Source organism: Oncorhynchus mykiss, chromosome 11 (assembly GCF_013265735.2).
Source record: "Oncorhynchus mykiss isolate Arlee chromosome 11, USDA_OmykA_1.1, whole genome shotgun sequence".
NCBI classification, from domain to species: Eukaryota; Metazoa; Chordata; class Actinopteri; order Salmoniformes; family Salmonidae; genus Oncorhynchus; species Oncorhynchus mykiss.
The window spans coordinates 55,624,165-55,650,151 of NC_048575.1; the positions used below are offsets into that span (position 1 = coordinate 55,624,165).

The 25,987-nt window shown below is 43.5% G+C and overlaps 1 protein-coding gene across 1 annotated transcript; it reads left to right on the plus strand.

Annotated features, from left to right (window-relative positions):
* The first annotated feature begins 6,313 nt into the window (after nt 1-6,313).
* LOC110535995 (neuropeptide Y receptor type 1-like) lies at nt 6,314-25,974 on the plus strand. The gene is made up of 2 exons (XM_021621437.2): nt 6,314-6,397; nt 24,034-25,974. The coding sequence occupies exon 2, from the start codon at nt 24,207-24,209 to the stop codon at nt 25,323-25,325; it is 1,119 nt and encodes a 372-aa protein (XP_021477112.1). The 5' UTR covers nt 6,314-6,397; nt 24,034-24,206; the 3' UTR covers nt 25,326-25,974.
* Nucleotides 25,975-25,987: the final 13 nt, after the last annotated feature.

The window sequence follows — 25,987 nt, forward strand, 5'->3', positions numbered from 1 at the left end:
TGCGCTTTGGTCTCATTCCGACGACGGACGTAACACCCTTTGGAAAATATGACCATAACTCTATCATCCTGATTCCTGCTTATAAGCAGAAACTCAAAACAGGAAGTACCAGTGACGTGCTCAATACATGAGTGGTGCGATGAAGCAGATGTTAAGCTAAGCTTCCGGGATTCAGACGATAACATTGAGGAGTTTACCTCGTCAGCCCCTTTTGTTAATGGAAGGATCACCCATTCTGAATGTTATATTGTTGTTGTGCATCTGAGTCATTCCCTGGGTCATTTCATGTTTTCATGTGTATTTGAGTTATTGGCGTACAAGCAGGCAGAAATCCGTCCGGTAGGACATAGCACCATGATAAAGTCTCTCTCACTACACTGGAAGGTAATAGGAATACGACTTTTAGATCACGAAAACATCTATCATACATGTTAGATTTCAATACCGGCCAATGTCATAACTCAGGAGGATGTCTTCTCTCGAATTAGCCATTGATCATATTTTTGCCATATTCCTACCTCAAGAAATGTATAATTTAATGGAGGGTCTAGCACATTTGTCATATTTGTCTGCCTCTTTAGTCCAGGGTGCATTGCATGGTGCCATTGCTAGATGTATTATAGAAATGAGATAGGGATCCAATGAATGAAGGAACATATAAACGCCCCACCCAGCAGACTGTTGACCAATCGCGTTCATGTTGTCATGCTGCGTCATGCGGTTGCTAAACTAATCTTCAAGCAATTCCTTCTCAAAGTCAGTATGTATGTCAAGAAATGTGCCTATTTTCCTTGAAAGTACGTAATGTCACGATTCCAAAGCTATGCAACACTACAGATAGCAAGTTAATTAAAACATCTCAGAAAAGATTTGTAATGTTTTACTTCTTGTTGACGGAATTTGTGCTAATGTTGGGTTTATGAGCTAGCGCCCAATAGACTCCCATTCACTCCTTGAAGGAAAGCGCTACTTGTCCCAGAATCGTGCAGAATACACTGTGATGTAGCATGGGCAATGTTTCACATCTCCTCAAAAGTATATCTGCCATTGTGAATGTTAAACTCCACTTTGTGAGGCACATCGATCTGCAAGTTGAGATTTTAGACTCCTAAATTGATAGTGTAGTTTGTTTAGGCGATTTGACAGCTAACTAGCTACATTACGTGCTGATATTGTCTTTGGTATTATTGTGTGTAGCTCTGTTTGCTAGCTAGCTACCTAACGCCCATAGAGAGCATTGCATTGTGATGTTTGGACATTACTGCGGGGACTAGTGAGGTCAGGCACTAATGTTGAGTGATTAGGTCTAGCTCGCAGTCAGCGTGTCAATTCATCCCAAAGGTTCTTCCACACTGACCTCAACAAACCATTTCTGTATGGACCTCGCTTTGTGCATGGGGGCATTGTCATGCTGAATAGGAAAGGGCCTTCTCCAACTGTTACAATAAAGTTGAAGCACAAAATCGCTTAGAATGTCATTGTATGCTGTAGCGTTAAGATTTGTCTTCACTGAAAATAAGGGGCCTAGCCTGAACCATGAAAAACAGCCCGAGACCGTTATTCCTTCTCCACCAAATTTTACAGTTGGCACTATGCATTGGGGCAGGTAGCATTCTCCTGGCATCCGCCAAACCCAGATTAGTCCGTCAGACTGCCAGATGGTGAAGCGTGATTCAACACTCCAGAGAACGCATTTCCACTGTTCCAGAGTCCAATAGCGGTGAGCTTTACACCACTCCAGCCGATGCTTGGCTTTGCGCATGGTGGTCTTAGGCTTGTGTGCGGCTGCTTGGCCATGGAACCCATTTCATGAAGCTCCAGACAAACAGTTCTTGTGCTGATGTTGCTTCCAGAGGCAGTTTGGAACTCGGTAATGAGTGTTGCAACCGAGGACAGACGATTTTTACGTGCTACGTGCTTCAGCAATCGGCAATCCCATTCTGTGAGCATGTGTGGCCTACCACTTCGCAGCTGAGTCGTTATTGCTCCTAGTCTTCATTTCGCAAATATAGCACTTACAGTTGACCAGGGCAGCTCTAGTAGAGAGGACATTTGACGAACTGACATGTTGGAAAGGTGGCATCCTATGGCAGTGCGCGTTAGAAGTCACTGAGCTACTCAGTAAGGCCATTTTACTGCCAATGTTTGTCTATTTTTTCCACCTTTATTTAACCAGGTAAGCTAGTTAAGAACAAGTTCTCATTTACAATTGAGACCTGGTCAAGATAAAGTAAAGCAGTGCGACACAAACAACAACACAGAGTTTACACATGGAATAAACAAGCGTACAGTCAATAACACAATAGGAAAAAAAGTCTATATACAGTGTGTGCAAATAGCGTGAAGAGGTAAGGCAATAAATAGGCCATAGTTGCGAAGTAATTACAATTTAGAAAATTAACACTGGAGTGATAGATGAGCAGAGTCGTTCATCTCTAGGAGACAGAACGCGTCTCCTTCCTGAGCGGTATGACTGCTGCGTGGTCCCATGGTGTTTATACTTGCGTACTATTGTTTGTACAGATGAACGTGGTACCTTCAGGCATTTGGAAATTGCTCCCAAGGATGAACCAGACTTGTGGAGGTCTACAAATGTTTGTTTTTTAAGTCTTAGCTGATTTACACTGCTCAAAAAAATAAAGGGAACACTTAAACAACACAATGTAACTCCAAGTCAATCACACTTCTGTGAAATCAAACTCTCCACTTAGGAAGCAACACTGATTGACAATAAATTTCACATGCTGTTGTGCAAAGTGAATAGACAACAGGTGGAAATTATAGGCAATTAGCAAGACACCCCCAATAAAGGAGTGGTTCTGCAGGTGTTGACCACAGACCACTTCTCAGTTCCTATGCTTCCTGGCTGATGTTTTGGTCACTTTTGAATGCTGGCGGTGCTTTCACTCTAGTGGTAGCATGAGACGGAGTCTACAACCCACACAAGTGGCTCAGGTAGTGCAGCTCATCTAGGATGGCACATCAATGCGAGCTGTGGCAAGAAGGTTTGCTGTGTCTGTCAGTGTAGTGTCCAGAGCATGGAGGCGCTACCAGGAGACAGGCCAGTACATCAGGAGACGTGGAGGAGGCCGTAGGAGGTCAACAACCCAGCAGCAGGACCGCTATCTCCGCCTTTGTGCAAGGAGGAGCAGGAGGAGCACTGCCAGAGCCCTGCAAAACGACCTCCAGCTGGCCACAAATGTGCATGTGTCTGCTCAAACGGTCGGAAACAGACACCATGAGGGTGGTATGAGGGCCCGACGTCCACAGGTGGGGGTTGTGCTTACAGCCCAACACCGTGCAGGACGTTTGGCATTTGCCAGAGAAATACGCCACTGGCGCCCTGTGCTCTTCACAGATGAAAGCAGGTTCACACTGAGCACATGTGACAGACGTGACAGAGTCTGGAGACGCCGTGGAGAACGTTCTGCTGCCTGCAACATCCTCCAGCATGACCGGTTTGGCGGTGGGTCAGTCATGGTGTGGGGTGGCATTTCTTTGGGGGGCCGCACAGCCCTCCATGTGCTCGCCAGAGGTAGCCTGACTGCCATTAGGTACCGAGATGAGATCCTCAGACCCCTTGTGAGACCATATGCTGGTGCGGTTGGCCCTGGGTTCATCCTAATGCAAGACAATGCTAGACCTCATGTGGCTGGAGTGTGTCAGCAGTTCCTGCAAGAGGAAGGCATTGATGCTATGGACTGGCCCGCCCGTTCCCCAGACCTGAATCCAATTGAGCACATCTGGGACATCATGTCTCGCTCCATCCACCAACGCCACGTTGCACCACAGACTGTCCAGGAGTTGGCGGATGCTTTAGTCCAGGTCTGGGAGGAGATCCCTCAGGAGACCATCCGCCACCTCATCAGGAGCATGCCCAGGCGTGGTAGTGAGGTCATACAGGCACGTGGAGGCCACACACACTACTGACCCTCATTTTGACTTGTTTTATGGACATTACATCAAAGTTGGATCAGCCTGTAGTGTGGTTTTCCACTTGAATTTTGAGTGACTCCAAATCCAGACCTCCACGGGTTGATACATTTGATTTCCATTGATAATTTTTGTGTGATTTTGTTGTCAGCACATTCAACTACGTAAAGAAAAAAGTATTTAATAAGAATATTTCATTCATTCAGATCTAGGATGTGTTGTTTTAGTGTTCCCTTAATTATCTTGAGCAGTGTATTTTCATTTTCCCATGATGTCAAGCAAAGAGCCACTGAGTTTGAAGGTAGGCCTTGAAATACATCCACAGGTACACCTCCAATTTTCTGGAATTTTCCAAGCTGTTTAAAGGCAAAGTCAACTTAGTGTATGTAAACTTCTCACCCACTGGAATTGCGATGCAGTGAATTATAAGTGAAATAATCTGTCTGTAAACAATTGTTGGAAAAATTACTTGTGACATGCACAAAGTAGATGTCCTAACCGACTTGCCAAAACTATAGTTTGTTAACAATAAATTTGTGGAGTGGTTGAAAAAAGAGTTTTAATGACTCCAACCTAAGTGTAAGTAAACTTCCGACTTCAACTGTATTATATAGTGTACTTGTTTCAAGCAGACCACCACAGTCCTTGTGCCGAAGAACACCAAGGTAATCTGTATAATTGACTACCACCCTGTAGCACTCAAATCTGTAGCCATGAAATGCTTTGAAATGCTGGTCATGGCTCACATCAACATCATCCCAGACATCATGAACCCTCTCCAATTTGTGTACCGCCCCAACAGATCTACACATGAAGCAATCTCTATTGTACTCCACACTGCCCTCTCCCACCTGGTCAAGATGAACACCTTTGTGAGAATGCTGTTCATTGACCACAACTCAGAGTTCAACACCATAGTGCCCACCAAAGCTCATCACTAAGCTCAGGACCCTGAAACTAAACACCTCCCTCTGCAACTGGATCCTGGACTTACTGACGGGCTGCCCCAGGTGGTGAGGGTAGGTAACAAAACTTCAGCAACGCTGACCCTCAACATGGGGTTCCCTCAGAGGTGCGTGCATAGTCACCTCCTGTACTCCCTGTTCACCCACGACTGTGTGGCCATACACATCTCCAACACAATCATTCTCTTTGCTTACAACACAACGGTGTAAGGCCTGATCACCAACGACAATAAGAGGAGGGAGGAGGTCAGTGACCTGGCAGTGTGGTGCCGGTACAGCAACTTCTCCCTCAATGTCAGCAAGACAAAGGAGTTGATTGTGGATGACAGGTAACGGATTCCCCATCCACATTGACAGGGCTGTAGTGGAGTGGGTCGAGAGCTCCAACTTCCTTGGTCAACACATCACTAAGGAATGAATATGTTCCACACACATACAATGCTTCTTTTCTCTGCCTCCACATGGCAAGCGGTACCGATGCACCATGTCTGGAACCAATAGGACCTTGAACAGCTTCTACCCTCAAGCCATAAAAATACTAAATAGTTAACCAAATAGCTACCCTGACTATCTGCATTGACCGTTTTTGCACTAATTTGACTCATCAATGCTGCTACTGTTTATTATCTATCCTGTTGCCTAGTCACTTTACCACTACTATCTACCTCAATTACCTCATACCCCTGCACATCAACTTGGTACTGGTACCCCATGTATGATTACTCATTGTGTATATTACTTGTGTTATTATTTTTTATGTGTTTTTAAATATTTTTATTTCTCTGCATTGTTGGGAATGGCCCGTAAGTGAGCATTCCACTGTTATTCTACACCTGTTGTTTACAAGCATGTGACAAATAACATTTTGAACAGAGGTCAGAATTCCTCATAGAATGGCCACAAAGGGACTCTTTTCATCACTCACCTTCTTACAAAACTTTCCGGGATGTGATGACTTTCACCAGTTGAGAGTGTGTGATAGATAGCCTACACTTTTTCCTATACTTTTTTCCTAGCCTCTAACTCGTTCACGATATATCCATGCTATTGCTTAGCTTTGAATGAGGAGAGGAGACTCAACTTTCATGACATGATGTTGCTATAGATGCTTTCATTTTGCTGTGTATACAGTATTCACTTAAAAAAGATACAGCCCATATATTTTTAGTGTCTGCTCACAAATGATCCTGACCATGGTGTGTCAGTTTTATGTAAAAAAAAAACACAAGTGTCACATTATCACAATGCATAAACTTCTACATCAGCCTATCAGATGGGCAAATTATTTCACTAGAAATCCGATCCTTTGTTTAGTTCTCACTGTATGGTCACTTTAACACTTTACGAGAGATCACCATGTTATGTTTGATATCGACAAGCCACCTCCTACCTTCCTGTGCATGCTTGATAAAATCTCTTCTGTGGAGATTCTCAATATTCATTCCTCCTGCAAACCGGACCTTGACTGTGAAGTTCGGGAAAGGGGGATACAATAAAAGGTAAGCTTAGAATATCCTATTGGCAATGCATCATTATTTTTTATAGCATTGTAATTACGCCATGAATGATTTATTAAACCATGGGAATGTGAATGGCAAAGTAAAGAGACCGAAGTTAGGTCTTCAGATGGGTTTCTCCAGCTGTGGGCAGATGTGTAGTCGAAGGGACTAAGCGCATTTATCATGGTTGGGAGAAGCTATTTGTTATAGGCTCAGAAGATGTTGAAGCCCTTTATAGAACTACAGTTAATATGTTGCTAAATTAGACAATAGCCCATTTCTTCCCCCCTCTATTTAGATTACACTTGGAGTGGGGTGATGATTTATCATACTGTCACACTGTTTGTGCCTTCAATGTTCAAAAGGAGACGTCCCTTGTGCGTCTGCATCATTTGGCAGATGAGACGGAACTGTAGACTATAGCTTACGAATAGTCAATGGGGGCCAAGGAAAATCTCAGTGAGATGTAGAGAAACGTTCAGCAAAGCGGGTTAGAATCCGACTTTTCTACTTTTATTCTCATATTTAGGTCTAACAATAAACTATTGGCTATGCTTAGCCTATACCGATTGGCTAAAACAATTGCTTTGAGGACCTATATAATAGGCTATTGTTATATTTGTTGGGATATATTACATTAGGAAACAGTGAAAAAGGCAATTACTGAACTAATGCGTTAATGAATGCCTCAAAAACAATAATATTCCCTACTGATGTTCAACTCTGTATTGAGTATGATGCAGGCTAACTCACTCTGTGTGTCTAAGCTAAACGGTTCCAAGAGCTTAATCTGCATCATGACACCCCTCATTACCCCCTGTCTGTATTTGCTTTAGTTCAATGAGATATCCGCTCTTTGGGTATCTATAGTCAGGCTATAATAAAATTTAGTTGAGATAATGCCAATTTCAAGATTCAACACACATTTATGGGACTGTATGGCATCATGTGGTGGCAAATGCAATACAATGTTGTAGGAAGTGGCTGAATATGTACATAGTAAAGTCACTTTTTTATACAACGGGGGGTTTGGAATTTCCATTGTTAGAGCCTATCCAGCCCATGATATACTAGACAACATACACATGGCCAGTACATTAATAAAAAGTGCCATTGTTTATGTCTTTACCTAGATACACACTTACTACTACTACTTCTCTGGGCAGATCCACTGCCCAGCTATTCAATTTAGAAACTTAATCTCCACTGTGAAAAGCATATAAAACATTATCTTCAACGTTTGCAACAATGTTGCAATATTGAAATTCGATCCCCACTGTGTCCCATAGTAATGAAGGAGTCGAGATAAGACAGACAGTTGTCTTTTCTCAGCCAGTCGAAATCATGAATCAGCACAATTTCTATGGATATATACTGTATATACACTGTACGGCATGTCAATAGAAAAACGATATTGCTGTCTTTCCAGCTTCAGTCTGAAGTGATTGTGTTACTTGTATAGTTGGCTAGCTAGTTCCAGAACTGCAAAGTGGTGCAACTGTTGAGAATCTGAGTCTATGGTTGTTGTTGTGGAAAGGGGTTGACTGTGTATGAGTGTGTATGTGTGTATGTGTGTGTGTGTGTGTGTGTGTGTATCCCACAACTGTTGCGAGGGAGTAAAAGATGTTAGGGACAATACAGGATGATTCCCAATAATTGATTGCTAATATAATAATTGCTTTTCATAATGTCATTTTGGTAATGGCGAGACTGGTGAGATAATAATACAATATATGAATAGCTAATTATGGAAAATAAGATAAACAGGATTTTAAAAATATATATATTTTTAATGGCTATATATAATACAAATCGAGGTGAGGGCGATGGAAATGCATTTGGCGGTTGATCTCCTTCTGTTCTGTGGGTGGCACTCTGTGCTCTTTTCGAAAGGATGGGTCCCGGTCTCTTCGGGGCTATGGGATCTGGGGGGTCGGGGGTGGTCTGCCGGGCATTGGGATGACAACCCAACTTGGGATGAGGAGGGGTTTTAGCAGGTGGAATAGTGGGGACCAATTGGAGGTTTACTTAGTAGCAATGCAAATATCATGGTACAGATATATAGACAATCATCATGTTACTTTTTAATGGTATGTTTACAAACATATATTTTGATAAATAGAATTGAAACTTGTGTCTCATTATGGTAAGTGGTGAAATAAGTATAGCCAGTTATAATTGTAATGGCTTAGCAGATAACAAGAAAAGACGATCAGTATTTACCTGGCTATAAGAGAAGCGATTTAATATCTATTTTTCACAGGAAACTCATTCAACAATTTTAGATGTTTTGTGGAAAAGGGACTTGGGGGGACAAATTATATTTCTCCCATGGGCAAAGAAATTCAAAAGGGGTGATGATTTTAATTAACAGTAATTTTGATCCCAATGTGCAAAATGTCCTAACAGATATTATTATTATTATTTTAAACATGTTATTGGACAATAAACAGATAAGACTTATTAACCTATACGTTCCAAATAATGATGATCCAAGCTTCTTTGAAAGTATATATGAGAATGTATCAACTCTACAAGCAACACTAGACTATATTATTAGTGGTTATATTATGGTGGGATATATTAATATGGTTTTAAAAACCTCTATGGACCGTAAAGGAAATCACACTGCAAACTATCACCCTCAGGCACTTAAGGAAATCATGAATGTCATAGATATATTGGAATTAGTGGATACATGGAGGCTTAAATACCATGACCTAGTGAGATATACATGGCGTAGGCTTAATCAAGCTAGTCATCTTGATTACTTTCTTATGTCATTCTCGCTGGCACCAAAAGTTTAAAAAAAAGTGTTGATAGGGGACAGAATGCGGTCGGATCGTCACATAATTGGCATATAAACTCAGAAAATAAAGAAACGACCTCTCACTATCAACTGTGTTTATTTTCAGCAAACTTAACCTGTGTAAATATTTGTATGAACATAACAAGATTCAACAACTGAGACATAAACTGAACAAGTTCCACAGACATGTGACTAACAGAAATTGAATAATGTGCCCCTGAACAAAGGGGGGGGGGGGGGGGGTCAAAAGTAACAGTCAGTATCTGGTGTGGCCACCAGCTGCATTAAGTACTGCAGTGCATCTCCTCCTCATGGACTGCACCAGATTTGCCAGTTCTTGCTGTGAGATGTTATGCCACTCTTCCACCAAGGCACCTGCAAGTTCCGAACATTTCTGGGGGGAATGGCCCTAGCCCTCACACTCCGATCCAACAGGTCCCAGATGTTCTCAATGGGATTGAGATCCGGGCTCTTCGCTGGCCATGGCAGAACACTGACATTCCTGTCTTGCAGGGAATCATGCACAGAACGAGTAGTCTGGCTGGTGGAATTGTCATGCTGGAGGGTCATGTCAGGATGAGCCTGCTGGAAGGGTACCACATGAGGGAGGAGGATGTCTTCCCTGTAACGCACAGAGTTGAGATTGCCTGCAATGACCACAAGCTCAGTCCGATGATGTTGTGACACACCGCCCCAGACCATGACGGACCCTCCACCTCCAAATCGATCCCGCTCCAGAGTACAGGCCTCGATGTAACGCTCATTCTTTCGATGATAAACACGATTCCAACCATCAGCCCTGGTGAGAAAAAACAGTGACTCGTCAGTGAAGAGCACTTTTTGCCAGTCCTGTCTGGTCCAGCGACGGTGGGTTTGTGCCCATAGGCGACGTTGTTTTTAGTGATGTCTGGTGAGGACCTGCCTTACAACATGCCTAAAAGCCCTCCGTCTAGCCTCTCTCAGCCTATTGCGACAGTCTGAGCACTGATGGAGGGATTGTGCGTTCCTGGTGTAACTCGGGCAGTTGTTGTTGCCATCCTATACCTTTCCCACGGTGTGATGTTCGGATGTACCGATCCTGTGCAGGTGTTGTTACATGTGGTCTGCCACTGTGAGGAAGATCAGCTGTCCGTCCTGTCTCCCTGTAGCGCTGTCTTAGGCATCTCACAGTACGGACATTTCGATGTATTGCCCTGGCCACATCTGCAGTCCTCATGCCTCCTTGCAGCATGCCTAAGACACGTTCACGCAGATGAGCAGGGACCCTGGGCATCTTTCTTTTGGTGTTTTTCAGAGTCAGGCCTCTTTAGTGTCCTAAGTGTTCATTACTGTGACCTTTCTTACCGTCTGTAAGTTTTTGGTGTCTTAATGACCGTTCCACAGGTGCATGTTCATCAATTGTTTATGGTTCATTGAACCATGTGAAACAGTGTTTAAACCCTTTACAATGAATATCTGTGAAGTTATTTGGATTTTTACAAATTATCTTTGAAAGACAGGGTCCTGAAAAAGGACGTTTCTTTTTTTGCTGAGTTTATATTACTCTTACAGAATTTCCACGTAGGCGAGGATATTGGAAATTTAATCAAAAGCCTACTGGATGATAACTTGTTTATAACTAGGACAGAAGAATTTATAACTGACTTTTTCCCTTATTATATGGGACACTTTTAAATGTGCCTTTAGAGGCCATGCAATTCAGCACTCCTCAATAAAACAAAAGCAATTTAGATCAAAATAATCCATATTAACAAAGGAAATTGAAGGGCTAACAGTACAGTTAGATATAAATAAAAACTGTACCATAGAGGCACAGAATAAGTTAGAGGAAAAACAAAAAGAAATGGAGAAATTTATTCATGAAAGATCCAGCGTAATATATCATAAAAATAAAGCGAACTGGATGGAATATGGGGACGAATATACAGAATTCTTTTTCGATCTTCAACATAGAAATGTTACCAAACAAAATGTATTGAAACATGTTACAAATGATGGAGTCACACACGGTTCACCAAATGATATTTTGAAAGAGGAAGTAAAGGAAGAACTTTAAGAATATGTTTTCGTTTCAGTCTCCTCCATCTCCACTAAGCTAATTGTATGGATTTTTTTCCTATTAATAATGTAAAATGAACATCTGTATAGAAAGACTCATGTGAAGGCCAAATTACAGAGGATGAACTTCTTGATGAAATTAAAGCCTTTAAGGCTGGGAAAACTCCAGGGCTGGATGGCATACTAGTAGAAGTATACCAATGTTTTTATATACTCAGAGGACCATTATTAACATGTTTTAACCTCAATTGGAGGCCTCTTACACTTCAGTGTTGTGATGCAAAAATCCTAGCTAAATGCTTGGCGCATAGAATTAAAAAGGTATTGTCAGATATTATTCATCCTCGTCAGACAGGTTTTTTACATGGACGACACATTGGAGATAATATAAGAAAGACAAGTACTGGAAACAATAGAATACTATGAAATATCGGGGAAACCAGGCCTGGTTTTCATAGCTGATTTTGAAAATACTTTTGATAAAGTACGACTGGAGTTCATATATAAATGCCTAGAATATTTTAATTTTGGAGAATCTCTTATAAAATGGGTTAAAGTTATGTATAGTAGCCCTAGGTGTAAAATAGTAAATAATGGCTACATTTCAGAAAGTTTTAAACTGTCAAGAGGAGTAAAACAAGGTTGTCCACTATTGGCATATCTATTTATTATTGCCATCAAAATATTAGCTGTTAAAATTAGATCCAACAATAATATTAAGGGATTAGAAATCCGTGGCTTAAAAACAAATGTGTCATTGTACCCTGATGATTCATGTTTTCTTTTAAAACCACAATTAGAATCCCTCCACAGCCTCATAGAGGCTAGATGAAAACCAAATTATGATAAGTGTACTATGGGGTGTCAGGTAGCCTAGTAGTTAGAACGTTGGACTAGTAACTGGAAGGTTGCAAGATCAAATCCCTGAGCTGACAAGGTAAAAATCTGTCGCTCTGTCCCTGAACAAGGCAGTTAACCCACTGTTCCTAGGCCATCATTGAAAATAAGAATTTGTTCTTAACTGACTTGCCTAGTTAAATAAAGGTAAAATATTATTAAAATATTATTATTAATATTATGCATTGGATCACTCAAAAATGCAACTTTTACATTACCATGTAGTTTACCAATAAAATGGTCTGACGGGGATGTGGACATACTCGGTATGCAAATCCCAAAAGAAAGAAATGATCTCACTCCAATACATTTTTATAGAAATAGATAATAGATAAGATCTTGCTTACATGGAAAGGAAAATACCTGTCTATTTGTGTAAAAATAATGCTGATTAACTCTTTAGTCATATCACAGTTTACCCATTTGCTTATGGTTTTGCCTACACCTAGTGACCTACTTTTTAAATTATATCAACAAAAAAATATTAAATTTGATGTGAAATGGCATACTAGACAAAATTAAAAGGGCCTATTTATATAACAAATATGAATTCGGAGGGCAGAAATGATCAAATATTAAAGCATTAGACCTCGAACTAAAGGCATCAGTCATACAAAAGTTATACTTAAATCGGAAATGGTTCTCTAGTAAATTAGTAAGAATGTCTCAACCCCTGTTCAAGAATGGCCTTTTCCCCTTTATTCAGATTACAACTGCTTACTTTCGGTTATTTGAAAACAAAATAATCTCGAAAATATGGATATTTTTTAAACAAGCTTTAGAAAGTTGGTTGCAATTTCAGTTTAAATGTCTGCTCTACCAAAATTACAACCAACTAATTGCAGCATCACCACAGAAATGGAAGAGGCAAGTAGAAGGGGGGAAAGTAAGAAACTTGTCTGTCGGCCTTACATTTCAGACAATTAATGGTAAAAGAAAATTGTGATAAATAAAAACATATACCAATTTAATTTAAGGACCATAAAATGGACAGCTGTGCCATATAGATTGCAAAATAGTTGGGAAGAGATTTTCAATGTACCGATTCCATGGCACATGCTTTATGAACTAACACGCAGAACAATGCCAGATTCAAAACTTCACATTTTTTAATTTAAATTATTATTCAAAATTCTTGCAACCGGTAGCAGGTTATAAATATGGGGGATACAATCTTCCCAAGCTCTGCAGATGTTCCTGCAAGGTGGCAAAGTCATTAGATAATTTATTTTGGTACTGTCCATACGTAGCACGTTTTTGGTCAGAGGTCCAAGAATGAATGAAGACTTGCAACATTTATCTAGAACTACCGCTGCAGATAGCCATACTGGGTGATTTGAAAAGTCATAGTCAATCAATCAATAATATAATAATTATTTTAGCTAAAATGTTTATCTTTAATTCACAATCTGTAGAATCTATGAGAATTTAAAGGTTCAGTACTTTTGTGAAGCATCACAGCACAGTTGAAAAATATATAGCAAATAGGGGGGGGTTTGGGGGAATAAGGGGGGGGGATAGGGGGGACATCTTCCCTTTCTTTCTACTTGTGTCATGTACTGTCATGTTGTGTCTTGTCTCTGTCCTTTCCCTTCACCCTGTCTCCCTCTGCTGGTCGTTGTTAGGTTACCTTTTCTCCCCCTCTTTCCGCCAGCTGTGCCTTGTCTCCTCCTAACCACCTCGTCACCCCTTTTCCCACCTGTTCCCTTTTTCCCTCTGATTAGGTCCCTATATCTCTCTCTGTTTCTGCTCCTGTCCTTGTCGGATTCTTGTTTGTTGTGTTTCATGCCTGAACCAGACTGTCGTCATGTTTGCTGTAACCTTGTCTTGTCCTGTCGGAATCTGCCGGTCCGTCTGAGCCTACCTATGTTTGGTAATTAAAGAAGCTCTGTTTAAGTTAATTCGCTTTTGGGTCTTTATTCACGCACCGTAACAGAAGAATCCGACCAAGAATGGACCCAGCGACTTCGGATCCTCTCCACTCAGCCGTCGGGATCCAGGGAGCGATGCTAGGCAGACACGAGCAGGAATTGTCTGCTGCTCGACATGCCGTTGAGACCCTGGCCACCCAAGTCTCCAACCTCACAGAACAGGTTCACCATCTCCGCCTCGATCCACCGGCCACTTCCAGGGCTTTCGAATCTCCGGAGCCCAGAATCAATAACCCGCCGTGTTACTCTGGGGAGCCCACTGAATGCCGCTCGTTCCTCACCCAGTGTGATATTGTGTTTTCTCTCCAGCCCTACACTTTCTCCAGGAGCACTGCTCGTGTCGCCTACGTCATATCTCTCCTTATTGGACGGGCTCGTGAGTGGGGCACGGCAATCTGGGAGGCAAGGGCTGAGTGTACTAACCAGTATCAGGACTTTAAGGAGGAGATGATACGGGTTTTTGATCGATCTGTTTTTGGGGAGGAGGCTTCCAGGGCCCTGTCTTCCCTATGTCAAGGTAATCGATCCATAACAGACTACTCTATTGAGTTTCGCACTCTTGCTGCCTCCAGTGGCTGGAACGAGCCGGCTTTGCTCGCTCGTTTTCTGGAGGGTCTCCGCGCAGAGGTAAAGGATGAGATTCTCTCCCGGGAGGTTCCTTCCAGCGTGGATTCCTTGATTGAACTCGCTATTCGCATTGAGCGACGGGTTGATCTTCGTCACCGAGCTCGTGGAAAGGAGCTCGCGTTCTCCGTTGCCCCCCTCTCCGCATCACTACCATCTTCCTCTGCCGGCTCGGGTGCTGAGCCCATGCAGCTGGGAGGTATCCGCATCTCGACTAAGGAGAGGGAACGGAGAATCACCAACCGCCTCTGTCTCTATTGCGGTTCCGCTGGTCATTTTGTCACTTCATGTCCAGTAAAAGGCCAGAGCTCATCAGTAAGCGGAGGGCTACTGGTGAGCGCTACTACTCCTGTCTCTCCTTCAAGATCCTGCACTACCTTGTCGGTCCATCTACGCTGGACCGGTTCGTCAGCTTCCTGCAGTGCCTTAATAGACTCTGGGGCGGAGGGCTGTTTTATGGATGAGACCTGGGCTCGGGAACATGACATTCCTCTCAGACAGTTAAAGGAGCCCACGGCCTTGTTCGCCCTGGATGGTAGTCCTCTCCCCAGGATTCAGCGTGAGACGCTACCTTTAACCCTCACTGTTTCTGGTAATCATAGTGAAACCATTTCTTTTTTAATTTTTCGTTCACCTTTTACACCTGTTGTTTTGGGCCATCCCTGGCTAGTTTGTCATAATCCTTCCATTAATTGGTCTAGTAATTATATCCTCTCCTGGAACGTCTCTTGTCATGTGAAATGTTTAATGTCTGCTATCCCTCCTGTTTCCTCTGTCTCTTCTTCACAGGAGGAGCCTGGTGATTTGACAGGGGTGCCGGAGGAATATCACGATCTGCGCACGGTGTTCAGTCGGTCCAGGGCCACCTCTCTTCCTCCACACCGGTCGTATGATTGTAGTATTGATCTCCTTCCGGGAACCACCCCCCCCCCCGGGGTAGACTATACTCTCTGTCGGCTCCCGAACGTAAGGCTCTCGAAGATTATTTGTCTGTAGCTCTTGACGCCGGTACCATAGTCCCCTCCTCCTCTCCCGCCGGAGCGGGGTTTTTTTTTGTCAAGAAGAAGGACGGGTCTCTGCGCCCCTGCATAGATTATCGAGGGCTGAATGACATAACAGTGAAGAATCGTTATCCGCTTCCTCTTATGTCTTCAGCCTTCGAGATCCTGCAGGGAGCCAGGTTTTTCACTAAGTTGGACCTTCGTAACGCTTACCATCTCGTGCGCATCAGGGAGGGGGACGAGTGGAAGACGGCGTTTAACACTCCGTTAGGGCACTTTGAATACCGGGTTCTTCCTTTCGGCCTCGCTAACGCTCCAGCTGTCTTTCAAGCATTAGTCAATGATGTCCTGAGAGACATGCTGAACATCTTTGTTTTCGTTTACCTTGACGATATCCTGATTTTTTCACCGTCACTCCAGATTCATGTTCAGCACGTTCGACGTGTCCTCCAGCGCCTTTTAGAGAATTGTCTTTTTGTGAAGGCTGAGAAGTGCACTTTTCATGCCTCCTCCGTCACATTTCTCGGTTCTGTTATTTCCGCTGAAGGCATTAAGATGGATCCCGCTAAGGTCCAAGCTGTCATTGATTGGCCCGTCCCTAAGTCATGCGTCGAGCTGCAGCGCTTTCTCGGCTTCGCGAACTTCTATCGTCGTTTCATCCGTAATTTCGGTCAGGTGGCAGCTCCTCTCACAGCCCTTACTTCTGTCAAGACGTGCTTTAAGTGGTCCGTTTCCGCCCAGGGAGCTTTTGATCTCCTCAAGAATCGTTTTACATCCGCTCCTATCCTTGTTACACCTGACGTCTCTAGACAGTTCGTTGTCGAGGTTGACGCGTCAGAGGTGGGCGTGGGAGCCATTCTTTCTCAGCGCTCCCTCTCTGACGACAAGGTCCACCCATGCACGTATTTTTCTCATCGCCTGTCGCCGTCGGAACGTAACTATGATGTGGGTAACCGCGAACTGCTCGCCATCCGGTTAGCCCTAGGCGAATGGCGACAGTGGTTGGAGGGGGCGACCGTTCCTTTTGTCGTTTGGACTGACCATAGGAACCTTGAGTACATCCGTTCTGCCAAACGACTTAATGCACGTCAGGCGCGTTGGGCGCTGTTTTTCGCTCGTTTCGAGTTCGTGATTTCTTATCGTCAGGGCTCTAAGAACACCAAGCCTGATGCTTTGTCTCGTCTCTTCAGTTCTTCAGTAGCCTCCACTGACCCCGAGGGGATTCTCCCTGAGGGGCGTGTTGTCGGGTTGACTGTCTGGGGAATTGAGAGGCAGGTAAAGCAAGCGCTCACTCACACTCCGTCACCGCGCGCTTGTCCTAGGAACCTTCTTTTCGTTCCCGTTCCTACTCGTCTGGCCGTTCTTCAGTGGGCTCACTCTGCCAAGTTAGCCGGCCACCCTGGCGTTCGGGGTACGCTTGCTTCCATTCGCCAGCGTTTTTGGTGGCCCACCCGGGAGCATGACACGCGTCGTTTCGTGGCTGCTTGTTCGGTCTGCGCGCAGACTAAGTCCGGTAACTCCCCTCCTGCCGGCCGTCTCAGGCCGCTTCCTATTCCCTCTCGACCGTGGTCTCACATCGCCTTAGATTTTGTCACCGGACTGCCTTCGTCAGCGGGGAAGACTGTTATTCTTACGGTTGTCGATAGGTTCTCTAAGGCGGCTCATTTCATTCCCCTTGCTAAGCTTCCTTCTGCTAAAGAGACGGCACAAATCATCATCGAGAATGTTTTCAGAATTCATGGCCTTCCGTCAGACGTCGTTTCGGACAGAGGTCCGCAATTCACGTCTCAATTTTGGAGGGAGTTTTGCCGTTTGATTGGGGCTTCCGTCAGTCTCTCTTCCGGCTTTCACCCCCAGTCTAACGGTCAAGCAGAACGGGCCAATCAGACTATTGGTCGCATCTTACGCAGTCTTTCTTTTCGCAACCCTGCGTCTTGGTCAGAACAGCTCCCCTGGGCAGAATACGCCCACAACTCGCTTCCTTCGTCTGCGACCGGGCTATCTCCTTTTCAGAGTAGCCTCGGGTACCAGCCTCCGCTGTTCTCATCTCAGTTCGCCGAGTCCAGCGTCCCCTCCGCTCAGGCTTTTGTCCAACGTTGCGAGCGCACCTGGAAGAGGGTCAGGTCTGCACTTTGCCGTTATAGGACGCAGACTGTGAGGGCTGCTAATAAGCGTAGAACTAAGAGTCCTAGATATTGTCGCGGTCAGAGAGTTTGGCTCTCCACTCAGAACCTTCCCCTTAAGACGGCTTCTCGCAAGTTGACCCCGCGGTTCATTGGTCCGTTCCGTATTTCTCGGGTCATTAATCCTGTCGCAGTTCGACTTCTTCTTCCGCGATACCTTCGTCGCGTCCACCCGGTCTTCCATGTCTCCTGCATCAAGCCCGTCCTTCGCGCCCCCGCTCGTCTTCCCCCCCCCCCCCCCCATCCTTGTCGAGGGCGCACCCATCTACAGGGTCCGTAGAATTTTGGACATGCGTCCTCGGGGCCGTGGTCACCAGTACCTCGTAGATTGGGAGGGGTACGGTCCTGAGGAGAGGAGTTGGGTTCCCTCTCGGGACGTGCTGGACCGTGCGCTGATCGAGGATTTCCTCCGTTGCCGCCAGGTTTCCTCCTCGAGTGCGCCAGGAGGCGCTCGGTGAGTGGGGGGGTACTGTCATGTACTGTCATGTTGTGTCTTGTCTCTGTCCTTTCCCTTCACCCTGTCTCCCTCTGCTGGTCGTTGTTAGGTTACCTTTTCTCCCCCTCTTTCCGCCAGCTGTGCCTTGTCTCCTCCTAACCACCTCGTCACCCCTTTTCCCACCTGTTCCCTTTTTCCCTCTGATTAGGTCCCTATATCTCTCTCTGTTTCTGCTCCTGTCCTTGTCGGATTCTTGTTTGTTGTGTTTCATGCCTGAACCAGACTGTCGTCATGTTTGCTGTAACCTTGTCTTGTCCTGTCGGAATCTGCCGGTCCGTCTGAGCCTACCTATGTTTGGTAATTAAAGAAGCTCTGTTTAAGTTAATTCGCTTTTGGGTCCTCATTCACGCACCGTAACAACTTGTCCTTGTTTTGTATGTCGGGTTTTGTATGATTTGTTCTGCACCCAGGATTATGGGTCTTGTTGTTCCTTTATGCTCTTGTATGTTTAGATAAGAATTGTATACCTGTCTTGTATACCTTATACACCATTCTTGTGTGTGTTTAATAAAAAATATTTGAAACAGAAAAAAAAAAAAAAAAGAAGAAAAATATATAGCAAATAAAAATCCAAAATGGATGGTGTTAAGAGATAGATGGGAGGGGTTGATTGGGCCTGAAGGGTGGGACTAATAACAACAAGATAACCAATGCAAAACATACAGGGTCTGTAAAATGTGTATAGGTTTAGAAATGTTGTTAAATAGCACAGTTACAAATAAAAATCAAACTGGATGGACATCAGAAATAGATGGATTAAAAACAAACAAAATATAACTATTGTAAAATAGATTGTGTCTGTAAAATGTGTATAATATGTATAAACTGAAGGTAGAAGCCTAAGTGTTATTGTTTATTAGTTACTCCAATTGGGGGAGGGGTGGTAGGGTTTGCGGGAATAATAAAGATATATATATATATATATATATATATATATATAAAAAAGTGTGTATATGTACATATATACCACAATGCAGTTGTAAGCATACTAGGCATTCTATATTATACTACAACATCAGTCTAACTCACAATGTGTGTTGTGTTGGCTGAATGTTCAAGGCAGGTCCTCAATGTTCTTCAGCTAGTGAACCTCATCTTGTTTTTCGACAATGGCAGCTGGTCTGGCAGAACTTCACATTGGCTCTTGCCAGCCCCATGCAGTATTTACCTCCTCCGGGTCAGATGATGTTGAGTCTACAGGATCTGTACTACTAAAGCTTCTGTCAAGGTCATCACACTAGTCAGTGTATGTCATTTTACTACTGTCCCAACCAACACACACTCAAACAAGGTACTATATCAACCCACCCCTCTTGTGTCAATAGATCATGCTAACTACAATACACAATTCCCACCCCCAACAGACACCAGTCAGTCACCCACACCATCCCCTCCTTACTACACTGAACAAAAATATAAAACACAACATGCAACAATTTCAAAGATTTTACTGAGTTACAGTTCATGTAAAGAAATCTGCCATTTGAAATTAGTTCGTTAGGCCCTAATCTGTGGATTTCACATGACTGGGAATTCAGATATTCATCTGTTGGTCACAGATAACTTAAAAAATAGGTAGGGGCGTGGATCAGAAAATCAGTCAGGATTTGGTGTAACCATTTGCCTCATGCAGCGCGACACATCTCTTTTGCATAGAGTTGATCAGGCTGTTGATTGTGGCCTTTGGAATGTTGCCCCTCTTCAATGGCTGTGCGAAGTTGCTGGATATTGGCAAGAACTGGAACACGCTGTCATACACGTTGATCCAGAGCATCCCAAGCAGGCTCAATGGGTGACATGTCTGGTGAGTTTGCGGGCCATGGAGGAACTGGGATATTTTTAACTTCCAGGAATTGTGTACAGATCCTTGAGACATGGGAACATGCATTATCATACTGAAACATGAGGTGATGGGGGCGGATGACTGGCACGACAATGGGCGTCAGGATCTCGTCACGATATCTCTGTGCATTCATATTGCCAATGATAAAATGCAATTGTGGTCATTGTCTGTAGCTTATTCCTGCCCATACCATAACCCCACCGCCACCATGGGGCACTCTGTTCACAACATTGACATCAACAAACCGCTCGCCTACACGTCGCCATACACATTGTCTGCCATCTACCAAATACAGTTGAAACCTGGATTCATCCATGAAGAGCACACTTTTCCAGCGCGCCAGAGGCCATCAAAGGTGAGCATTTGCCCACTGAAGTCGGTTACGACGCCAAACTGCAGTAAGGTCAAGACCCTAGTGATGACGATGAGCATACAGATGAGCTTCCCTGAGACGGTTTCTGACAGTTTGTGCAGAAATTCTTTGGTTGTGCAAACCCAGTTTCATCAGCTGTCCAGGTGGCTGGTCTCAGATGATCCCGCAGGTGAAAAAGACAGATGTGGAGGCAGTGTGGTTACACATGGTCTGTGTAAGGCATGTTGGACGTACTGCCAAATTCTCTAAAACAATGTTGTAGGTGGCTTATGGTAAAGAAATTAACATTAAATTCTCTGGTAACAGCTCTGGTGGACATTCCTGCAGTCAGCAAGCCAATTGCACACTCCCTCAAAACTTGAGACGTCTGTGGCATTGTGTTGTATGACAAAACTGCACATTTTAGAGTGGCACAAGGTACACCTGTGTAATGATTATGCTGGTTAGTCAGCATCTTGATATACCACACCTGTCAGGTGGGTGGATTATATTGGCAAAGGACAAATGGTCCCTAACAGGGATGTAAACACATTTTTGCACAAAATCTGAGAGAAATAAACTTTTTGTGCATATGGAAATTTCTGTGATCTTTTATTTTAGCTCATGAAACGTGGGACCAACACTTCCTACACGAACCACCATCCATTTGGGAATTCAATTTCAATCAGAGTTATATAGCATCACAGAATCTACAGTGTGACTGTCAACATAATCATTAGAAACAACCCTGGTTAAACCCCAGGTGGAAGTGGTTTATTCAAGGCTACTTCATTTAGATTAATAAATAACTTAATTTCTCACTGAATAGCAATCAATCTGTTGAGCTCAAATAAAAGCAGATACATTAACATGAGATAATATTTTTCATGAGATAATTAAATTCAAAGGGCTGGTACGGGAGGACCATAAATAATGGGCAATAGGTGCCAGTGGATATGGTTCAGCCGCCATAAGTCTGTCCAGAAGTCTTTAGAGCAGGTTTATTCCAGATATAATAGTCCATTAAGTATCAAAAGTAAATGTAATTGCTAAAATGTACTTAAGTATCAAAAGTAAAAGTATAAATAATTTCAAAATCGTTATATTAAGCAGACCAGATGGGCACCATTTTAATTTATTTTTTATTTACAGATAGCCAGGGTCTCACTCCAACACTCAGACTTATACAAATGATGCATGTGTTTAGTGAGTCCGCCAGATCAGAGGCAGTGGGGATGACCAGGGATGTTCTCCTGCTAAGGGTGTGAATTTGACAATTTTCCTGTCCTGCTAAGCATTCAAAATGTAACGAATACTTTTGGGTGTCAGAGAAAATGTATGGAGTAAATAGAACATCATTTTCTTTCGGAATGTCGTGAAGCAGTGCGCCTCCCGAGTGTTGCAGTGGTCTAAGGCTAGACTAGAGATTCTGGTTCAAGTTAAGGCTCTGTTGCAGCTGGTGGCGACCGGGGGACCCATGGGGCGGTGCACAAATGGACCAGCGTCGTCCGGGTTAGAGGAGGGTTTAGCCGGCAGGAATGTTCTTGTCCCATCACGCTCTAGTGACTCCTGTGGCAGGCCCGGGTGCAATGCACACTGGCACAATCGGCAGGTGTACAGTGTTTCCTCTGACGCATTGGTGTGGCTGGCTTCCGGGTTAAGTGGGCATTGTGTCAAGAAGCAGTACGGGATGGCTGGGTTGTGTTTCGGAGGACGCACGGCTTTCGACTTTCACCTGTCCCGAGTCCGTACAGGAGTTGCAGCAATGGGACAAGACTGTAACTACCAATTGGATACCATGAAATTGGGGAGAAAGAGGGGAGAAAATACACATCCCAAAAAGAAAACGACTTAAGTAGTACTTTAAAGTATTTTTACTTATGTACTTTACACCACTGATGTTATATCTAGTGTATGAGACAAGGCTTTGTATTTGAACACACGCACACACACAAATAGTCAAGCCGTAGGAAAACTTAGGGACGCTCACTCTGACATAGAGGGGCATTGAATTGGAATAGCTAAGCCGTGATTGGCTGAGAAAGTTGGGTGACTTGTAGGTACCACTATGTAGGTACCACTATGGTGAAAATAAGGGATGTTGGGCAACAAACTACTAGAAAAGGGTTGTTGAAACAGCCTTTTTAACATCAAATGTGCATTTATCCACAATGGATGCTTGGGAAATGTCACTTTGTAATAAGAGTGTCAATGAGGATAAGCATAATAATAATGACCATATCTTATTTCAATTAAAATCAAGAGGTTGCTGTGCTTTGAAATATGAAATTGATATTGTTGCAGTAAAAGAACATGGGTTGATTTTGGAATGGAATGCTGATCTTATCCTGAATTGCTAGCTCCCAAGACGTGAAATTAATCAAATTCAATTGCTCTCAGGAGCAATGTTGTAGCCTTGGGCTGAACATCCCTGTAACTTATATTTCCCTCACTGACTTTAAACATCAGCTATCTGAGCAGCTAACCGATCGCTGCAGCTGTAAATAGCCCACCCAATCTACCTACCTCATCCCCAAATTGTTTTTATTTACTTTTCTGCTCTTTTGCATACCAGTATTTCTACTTGCATATCATTATCTGCTCATCTATCACTCCAGTGTTAATGAGCTAAATTGTGATTGTGAAAGAGGAAGAAATGCTGTATATCCATTGTGTACATGTATATGCTACCCAGCAGGATTATATCCTGTAAGTATCTTCTCATTTAAATATCTTCTCATGTTTTATTCTGATGGCAAGTCATTGACACGGTTATTGTCACGGAAATGTACCGCCTGTGGAAGGCCTTGTCTTTGCTCTGGGGTTGAGATGATTTACTGTATATCATGAGGCCTTTTGATAATAACACATTTCAGCATTCCTCCATGCTGCTTGCTTGATGATACGCTGTTAATGCATCCTTAGTTATAATTGCTAGTACTCAAGTAGACAGAGATATACTGTACATCTGCATGTTTTTCAGTCACCGCATCTTGAACCTCTCACATCATTCATTATCCTCTGTTTTGCCATAGTCTACTCTAAGAAATAGATTTTAGTGCTTACACAAGCACCTCAAGAGCCAAAACAAACATGAATGAATACTGCAATGATAGCCTTGGCTAAGTTTTGTTTTGAACAATTTCAAATATATTGGCGTATCTACTCACTCTCTTATATTTCAATTTATATTGTGTATGCACCAAAGTGGAAACCATTGAAGCAAAGATTATATTACATTTTAATATTGTTTTACTTTTTTACTTAAAGTGGATCCTAAAGTAGAGTATTTTCCTGCAGCCAGCAGTTTTCAGAACAGGAGTTAACATGGTTGGAAAGACAAGTCCTTTATTTCTCCTAGGGTTATTAAATAGCTGCATTCACATTTGGGAAATCAGCTTGGTGAAGGATTTAATCTTTTGATTGTTGTGTTCTCTTTCAGACGGCAAAAAGACTGCAATCAATGTTCCAGCCATTACTAAGAGTACCGGTATGATTAAAATCACACCAAACTCAAACATACAATAAAGACATCAGATAATATATTGAAGTGGAAGGGAAACATACAAATACATTTGGATCCCAGTCTAAAAAAAATAAGTTTGGACTTCTAGCATGGAGGTGTCCCATGTGAACAATAGCAGTCATCACGCCTGGTGGAAAGAGATGCCTTGGGGCGACACAGACGAGTGCACCTCCTCCTGGAGTGGCACCACCTTCCTGATAGTTGCCTACAGCGCACTGGTCGCGGTTGGCCTTATCGGTAATACCTGCCTGGTGTTTGTCATCACACGGCAGAAGGAGATGCGGAATGTCACCAACATCTTCATCGCCAACCTGTCCATCTCTGACATCCTCATGTGCATTGTGTGCCTGCCTGTCACCATCATCTACACCCTGATGGACCGCTGGATCCTGGGGGAGGCACTCTGTAAGGTCACACCCTTTGTCCAGTGCATCTCTGTCACGGTTTCCATCTTCACCCTTGTCCTCATAGCCATGGAGCGCCACCAACTCATCATCCACCCCACTGGATGGAAGCCCATGGTGCGCCACTCCTACCTGGCTGTAGCCATCACCTGGTTAGTGGCCTGCTTCATCTCTCTTCCTTTCCTCTTCTTCAACGTCCTTGACAACAGTCCTTTCCAGAACATGAGCCTCCCCTTCAATCTCTTCACTGACCACTTCATCTGTATGGAGCGATGGCCCTCAGAGCACAACCGACTGGCCTACACCACCTCCCTGCTGCTCTTCCAGTACTGCCTTCCCCTTATCCTCATCCTGGTCTGCTACCTGCGCATCTTCCTGCGTCTCCGACAGAGAAAATACATGGTGGAGCGAGCCAGGGACAACTGTCAGAAGAAAGCCAAGGGGTCAAAGAGGATCAATGCCATGTTGGCCTCCATTGTGGTAGTGTTTGCCCTCTGCTGGCTCCCGCTCTACATCTTCAATACCTTGTTTGACTGGAACCACCAGGCCATCCCATCCTGCCAGCATGACATAATCTTCTCTGCCTGCCACCTCACAGCCATGGCCTCCACCTGTGTCAACCCCATAATCTACGGCTTTCTCAACAGTAACTTCCAGAAAGAGCTAAAATCTACCCTATACCACTGCCGCTGCTGGGGGTCACCAGAGAGTTATGAGAGCTTTCCTCTTTCTATTGTCAGCACAGAGGTCACTAAGGGGTCAACCTTGAGCAAAGGATCAATGAGCATGAATGTACAGTCCTGACCAATTCAGAAAAGGAGAGAGAAAGTATAGAACTTCAATCCCCATTGTCTTAACCATCCATTGAAGGTTGACTTGTTGAGCTTTATGCTGGAGCAAGGGTTGACATGGCTGGAGTTGTTCAAATTAGTCACAGGGGATTGTTTTGTGTCTTAACAATCAATGGTTGGTCTCTTCGGTGGGCATGGAGAGAAATGGAAAAGTAAGAGAACACTGTGACCTAAAATAGATTTTACAGTGTCCTCAATTAGATACAGTGAATTCAGAAAGTATTAACAAAACATGGTCAGTGATAAAAAAAAACAATATTTTTTAAAATTCCGGCTGTAACCCAACAAAACGTGGAAAAAGTCAAGGAGTGTGGTGTTACAGCCTGAATTTTAAATGGATTAAATGTAGATTTTTTTGGTCACTGGCCTACTCCATAATATGAAAGTAGAATGATGTTTTTTCAAAATTTTTACAAATTAATTAAAAATGAAAAACTGAAATGTCTTGAGTCAATAAGTATTCAATCCTTTTGTTATGGCAATCCAAAATAGGAGTGAAAAGAGTAAACAATTGCTTAACAAGTCATATAAAGTGTTTAACATTTTTTTTAATGACTTCAAACCTACAGGTGTCCTTCCTAACTAATTTGCCAGAGAGGAAGGAAACCACTCAGG

Excerpts from the sequence above, each read along its gene's own strand:
- LOC110535995 (XM_021621437.2), top strand. The coding sequence starts at position 24,207 with ATGGAGGTGTCCCATGTGAACAATAGCAGTCATCACGCCTGGTGGAAA.